Source organism: Mandrillus leucophaeus, unplaced genomic scaffold (genome assembly GCF_000951045.1).
Source record: "Mandrillus leucophaeus isolate KB7577 unplaced genomic scaffold, Mleu.le_1.0 Scaffold212, whole genome shotgun sequence".
In the NCBI taxonomy this organism is placed as follows: Eukaryota; Metazoa; Chordata; class Mammalia; order Primates; family Cercopithecidae; genus Mandrillus; species Mandrillus leucophaeus.
The window spans coordinates 149,929-156,692 of NW_012102166.1; the positions used below are offsets into that span (position 1 = coordinate 149,929).

At 44.8% G+C, this 6,764-nt stretch overlaps 2 protein-coding genes across 3 annotated transcripts in view; one reads left to right on the forward strand and one right to left on the reverse strand.

Moving 5' to 3' along the window:
- Positions 1-5,646, forward strand: part of ASPA (aspartoacylase) — a 37,088-nt gene extending 31,442 nt beyond the window's left edge. The window contains exons 5-6 of the mRNA XM_011980448.1: positions 624-733; positions 5,138-5,646. Of these exons, the coding sequence (XP_011835838.1) occupies positions 624-733; positions 5,138-5,335 (308 nt within the window). The 3' untranslated portion in view covers positions 5,336-5,646. The remainder of the gene's footprint in view (positions 1-623; positions 734-5,137) is intronic.
- SPATA22 (spermatogenesis associated 22) overlaps positions 1-6,764 on the reverse strand; it is an 80,218-nt gene that overhangs the window by 58,739 nt on the left and 14,715 nt on the right. The window lies entirely within an intron of this gene.

Below are 6,764 nucleotides of genomic sequence, written 5' to 3' on the forward strand. Positions count from 1 at the left end.
CTCAAGAAGTTAAGCATCTTGTTCAAGGCCACATAGCCAGGGGATTAGAGCCCAGGTCTCCTGACCCCCAGACCCAGATTCTTTTTCTCCCCAGCTGGCTTTCTCAGTTCCGTTTTCTGCCTCTGTCTTCGGCGTGTTTGTGGACAGGGTGCTGACAGGAACATTCAAGGACATCTTTTGGCCTGGTACCATTTATGAACATCCTTAACTAAACGTTATCTGTTCTCCCCATCGCTGTCTTCATTTTGTTACTGTTGTTGTTGTTATTATTGTTTCTTCCTTACATTATCAACTTCCCTTTTACCAGAATTTTTTTTTTTTTTTTGAGACAGAGTTTCGCTCTTATTGCCCAGGTTGGAGTGCAATGGCTCACTGCAACCTCCACCTCCCAGGTTCAAGAGATTCTCCTGCCTCAGCCTCCCGAGTAGCTGGGATAATCCCAACCCAGGTATTTTTAGTAAAGACGAGGTTTCCCCATGTCGGTCAGGCTGGTCTCGAACTCCCGACCTCAGGTGATCCACCCACCTTGGTCCCCCAAAGTGCTGGGATTACAGGCGTGAGCCACCGCGGCTGGCCCAGAAATGTTTTTTAGTTGCCATTGATACATATTGTTTTTGTCATAGGAAAAGAATTTCCTCCCTGTGCCATTGAGGTCTACAAAATTATAGAGAAAGTTGATTATCCCAGGGATGAAAATGGAGAAATTGCTGCTGTCATCCATCCCAATCTGCAGGTAACATTTGTTCTTTCTTTAAAGTGTTGAAAGTAACAATGCTGTACCTTTGAACGGAAGTTTACAACTCACACAGCACTTCGCGCACATTCACCCATTTGATGTCTCAAAAGATGCTGAGCGTAGGCAGGGAAGATGTTTGGACAGTCGCTCCATAAATACTGATGAAGTGTAACCTGTGCTGGCTGTGTGGACACATCAGTGTAGGTGCGGTCTACACTCGCATGGAATTTCTAGTGTAGGTACACGAAAGTCTAAGTTGCAGTCTAGAAATGAAGATAGCCAGGTGCGATGACACAATAATGAGGTGGAAGAGGATTGCTCAGACAAGGCTGCTTAGAGAAAGTGAAATTCCTACCCACATTCAACGGGTAGGAACTATGATGTCTATGTTAATATAAGGAAATACAGGGCCGGAAGTTAGATCCTTCCCATAGCCATGTAGCTATCAAGGACAGATCCCGAGTTAGTGCTCTTTGCAGTTGGCCACATTGCTTGCTACCTCCCTGTGACAGAATAAGTTAAACAACTGTAACCTCTTTCTTCTGCCACCATTCCCCGACTCTCCTCAGAACCCCAGAATCTACTCCTTGCCTAGTTTTATCAATAATGACATAGTGAAGAAGGGAAAAAAAAAAAAAGGCTCTTGAGAGAATGTAGGAGGTTTAAATCCAGAAAAGGCAAAGGGAAAAGGAGAGAAGAAGAGATTTCCAAAGCCGAAGAAGCCATTCCCCAGTGCGAGTGCCCTGCATACTCCCAGACCTCAGAGATGGAGGAGAACCTGGTGGATTATCCAGTCTGGGGCTTTCAACCCTCACTAACCTTTACGTAGAGAGCGTTTAAAAAACATAATAATAGCAATGGCAGGACTCCACTTTGAGATACTCTGATCTTTCTGGCTTGGATAATCAGGGTTGAAAAGCACTGATTGATCCAGTTCCTATCCCTGTTTAGTGACTCCAATAGTCATCCAGACTTGCAACTGAATGGAGTGGCCTCTGCCCAGTAATACAGACGAGTGAAGCAAATCCTCCTTTGTGGCTTAATGGGACCCAGGTGGAAACCTGAAGGAGCCTTAGGCAGTGTTTGTTTTTGTTTGTTTTTTGAGACGGAATCTCACTCTGTCACCCAGGCTGGAGTGCATTAGCGCCATCTCGGCTCACTGAAAGCTCCGCCTCCTGGGTTCAAGTGATTCTCCTGCTTCAGCCTCCCTAGTAGCTGGGATTACAGGCTCACATCACCATGTCCGGCTAAGTTTTGTATTTTTAGTAGAGACGGGGTTTCACCATTTTGGCCAGGATGGTCTCGAACTCCTGACCTCGTGATCCTCCCGCCTTGGCCTCCCAAAGTGCTGGGATTACAGGCCACACCTGGCCTTAGGCAATGTTTTAAAGGAAAGGTAAAGACTGGGGGAGAGAAAGGAAGAAAGCACTATTGGTGACAAAAATATCAAGTACAAGAAACAGAGGCCAGGGTGATGATGTCATGGCAGGCTAAAACAGGATTTTTCAGGTTTTAGGATACTCTTGAGGAGTACAAAAAGAATCCCGGGCAGGTGGAGAAGTGAGATGAATGAGATCAGTAGCAGACTGGGCTAGTGGTAGGTCTTGAAAGTTAGGAAGGATGGTTTTGATTTGACAGACAATATGGAATGGCTCGGTATTCTACAGGAGGAATTGATTGGTTAATTCTTCCAACAAGTATTTTTGAATGACAGCTAAGCTCACTCTGCGCCCTGAGATTCAAGATAGGGAAGGTTCCTCATGCAGCTTCCATTCCAATGGGTGAGGAGAACTGACCGTGAATAAGTAAACAATATGTAAACCAAATCATTTCAAACTGTAATCAGTGCTATAAAAGAAATAATATAAAAGAATAATATAGCAGAGGTTATAACAAAGGGTTCCAGTTAGACGGAGTGGTCACAAAGTGCCATCTCAGAGATGGTGGCACTGAAGTTGGAACCTAGAAGATGAGAAGCCAGCCATGTGGAAGGCTAGTGAAAGGGCCTGAGGCTGGAACAAACTTGGAGCATTTCAGGAACAGCAAGAAGACCCATGTCCCTGGAGAGAAGGAGTGAGCAGAGGACGGTAGAGCCTGGAGAAAACACACAGTCCGAGACCCAGTTATGAGTCTAGATTTTGTCCTAAGAGTGATAGTTCTTACTAAGGGATGCTCATCGGAATCACGTAGGGGACCCCCTCCCAATGCCTAGAACCCACCACAAACTACTAACGTAGCACTTCTCAAACTCGAGCCACATGACAATTACCTGGGGAGCTTTTTTAAAATGCTGATTCCTGGCCAGGAGCAGTGGCTCGTGCCTGTAATCCCAGCGCTTTGGGAGGCCAAGGTGGGCAGATCATGAGGTCAGGAGATCGAGACCATCCTGGCTAACACAGTGACATCCCATCTCTACTAAAAATGTAAAAATAAACTGGGCGAGGTGGCAGGCGCCTGTAGTCCCAGCTACTCAGGAGCCTGAGGCAGGAGAATTGCTTGAACTCGAAGGCGAAGGCTGCAGTGAGCCGAGATTGTGCCACTGCACTCCAGCCTGGACAGAGTTGAGACTACATCTGAAAAAAAAAAAAAAAAAATGCTGATTCCTGAGTCCTATTCCCAGAGGCTCTGATCTAATTCATCAGGGTGTAGACAGGGAATCAGTTGAGTTCACCAGATGATTTTCATGTGGCTCAGGTCTGGGTAGCACTGCACGACATCAGGATCTCCGCAGGTGGGGCTAGCCAGACGTGTGTTGAAGAAGTTCCGTTAGTGACTCTGGGGCAAGTCTCTGCCTGAAAACCACTGGTTCAGAGAAACAGGTCTCAGCCGAGCCACCCTGTAAATCATCTGGGGCCTCAATACAATAAACACAGAAAACAGTGAACTATGAATGGGTAGCATGACGGATTCGAGGAGGCGGGTGAAAGAAATCCGTATCCGGATGACATGGTTGCCGGTTGTATGACTCCATGCTCTGCATGTCCAGACTCACAGATCTGTACACAAGAATGAGTGAATTTCACTGTATGTAAATTTTAAAATAAAATTTAAAAAGAATGCTGCCTAGGCCCTCCTCAGAGATTCTGAGTTGATTTATCTGAAGTGGGCCGGCCCCTCTCCCTGTATATACGTATTTAACATCCCAGGCGATGATAATGTGCCACCAGGACGGAGAAAACTGCCGTGATGCGGCACTTCTCGAACGTTAACGTTGTACACGTGAATGTCGGGGACCTGTTAACCTGAAGATTTCGACTGGGCAGGTCCGCTGCGCCTAACGAAATCCTGCCTTTCTAACAAGCTCCTGGGTGATGCGGATGCTGCTGGGAAATGTTGGAAATGTAGAATCCCAGGCCCCCCACCCCCGACCTATAGAATCAGAATCTTCATCTTAACACAATCCCCAGATGATGTGCAAGCACCTCAAAGTTTGAGAAGAACTGTTCTGGGGTTCCTGTGGTGTGACGGCCACGGTGCTTGAGGGCGCAGAGGTCCAAATGCCTGGTGCAGGACCGTTCAGGGGACTCAGACGTGACCCTAATGCAGGACACATTTGGAATACACCCACCTTGTCTCAGACTCTCCCCAGCCCAGCACCACCTTCTCTCACCAATCCCTATCAGAATAGAATCTCCTTGCATGCAGGTACGACATGGCTCATCTTTATATTTCCCAACAGTAGAACATCTTGCACACAGAAGGCTCTTAATGGATATTTCCTAAATTTTGCTGAACAGAATTTAACTTGAGCTGGCAACAGGCAGACTATGCACTTAGGTAGACACGCATTTCGTTTTGCCTTTTAATATTATAAATCTCTTTGGCTACATTCAAGGTAACCCTGGTATTGAAGCAAACTACTTTTTATTTTTTTCAGACGCAGGGTCTCGCTCTGTCGCCCAGGCTGGAGGGCAGTGGTGTGAACACAGCTCACTGCAGCCTCGCCCTCTGGGGGCTTGAGCATTCCTCCCACCTCAGCCTCCTGAGTGTCTGGGACTACAGGCATGCACCACCACACACAGTTAATTTTTTGTATGTTTTCTAGAGCTAGGATCTCTATGTTGCCCAGGCTGGTCTTGAACTCCTAGGCTCAAGCGATCCGCCCACATCGGCCTCCCCAAGTGCTGGGATTACAGGCGAGAGCCACTGCACCTGGCTGAAGCAAATGTTAATTACATGTGTCAGTTATACAAATTCAAAGGGGAACTCTTCAAACTACTGCCAAATTTCATGACCCAATTTCAGCGCAGTCAGATCACTTGCCTGCATCTCGATGCCTTGCTCAAGTATCTCTTTTGAAACAACAGAATACTGTAATGTGTTAGTTGTCTAGAGTCTGACATAAATTTTTAGAGGAGAAAAACCAAATGTAACATGTGTATTTTGATTGTTTCCTGAGAGGATCAAGACTGGAAACCACTGCATCCTGGGGATCCCATGTTTTTAACTCTCGATGGGAAGACGATGTCACTGGGCGGAGACTGTACTGTGTACCCCGTGTTTGTGAACGAGGCCGCATATTATGAAAAGAAAGAAGCTTTTGCAAAGACAACTAAACTAACGCTCAATGCAAAAAGTATTCGCTGCTCTGTACATTAGAAATCACTTCTAGCTCACATCTTACACAGTGTCTTACAAATCCTGCTAGTTTGTAAGCTCCTTAAGAGCAGGGTTGTGCCTTATTCAACTGCATTCATAGCTCCTAGCACAGTGCCTTATTCGGTAGGCATCCAAGCAAATTTCTTAAATTAATTAATATATCTTAAAGGTACCATATTTTATGTATGTAGCTTATTCAAAGAAGTGTTTCCTATTTCTGTATAGTTTATTATACATTATACTTGGGTAGCTCAACATTCTTAATCAACAGCCTTTGTATTCAGAATATAAAACTGAAATAGATATATATATATAAAGTTATTTTATTGTGCTTTGCTTTATTGCACTTCACAGATCACTGTCTTTTTTTTTTTTTTACAAATTGAAGGTTTTGGGCAACCCTGTGTCTAGAAAGTCTAACAGTGCCATGTTTCCAATAGCATGTACTCACTCCTTGTCTCCTTGATAATAGCTTGATATTTCAAGCTTTTTTTATGATTTCTTATATCTGCTATGGTGATCTGTGATCGGTGGCCTTTGATGTTACTGTTGTTAAGTGTTTTGGGGGCACCATGAATCGTGCCCATGTGAGACTGTGAACTTAGTGAAGGTTGTGTGTGTTCTAACTGCTCTACTCACTGGCCATTTCCTTGTCTCTCTCCCTGTTCTCCAGCCTCCCTATTCCTTGAGACACAATAATTAATAACTCTACAACAGCCTCTATGTGTTCAAGTGAAAGAAAGGGTCGTACTTGTAGAAATTCAGCTTAGTGAGGAAGGCATGTCAAAAGCTAAGACAGGCGGAAAGCTAGGCCTCTTGCACCAGTTAGCCAAGCTGTGAACTCAAAGAAAAAGATCTTGAAGAAAATTAAAAATTCTACTCCACTGCACACACACAAATGATAAGAAAGCAAAACAACCTTATTGCTGATGTGGAGACAGTTTTAGTGGCCTGGACAGAAGATCAAACCAGCCACAACTTTAAACCAAAGCATGACCCAGAGCAAGGCCCTAACTCTCTTCAATTCTGTGAAGGCTGAGAGAGGTGAGGAAGCTGCAGGAAGCTGGCAGAGGTTGGTTCACCAGGTTTAAGGAAAGAAGCCAGCTCCAAAACCTACAAGTGGAAAGTGAACCAGCAAGTTGCTGATGTGGAAGCAAGTTATCCAGAAGATGTAACTAAAATCATTGACAAAGGTGGCCACACTAAACAGATCTTCAGTGTAGTTCAAACAGCCTTCTATTGGAAGAAAATGCTATCTAGGACTTTCCTAGCTAGAAAAGAGAAATGAATGCCTAGCTTCAAAGCTTCAAAGGACAGGCTGACCCTCTTAAGAGCTAATACAGCTGGTGACTTTCAGTTAAAGCCAATGCTCATTAATTGTTTCAAAAATCCTAGAACTGTTTTGTTTTTGTTTTTGTTTTGTTTTTTT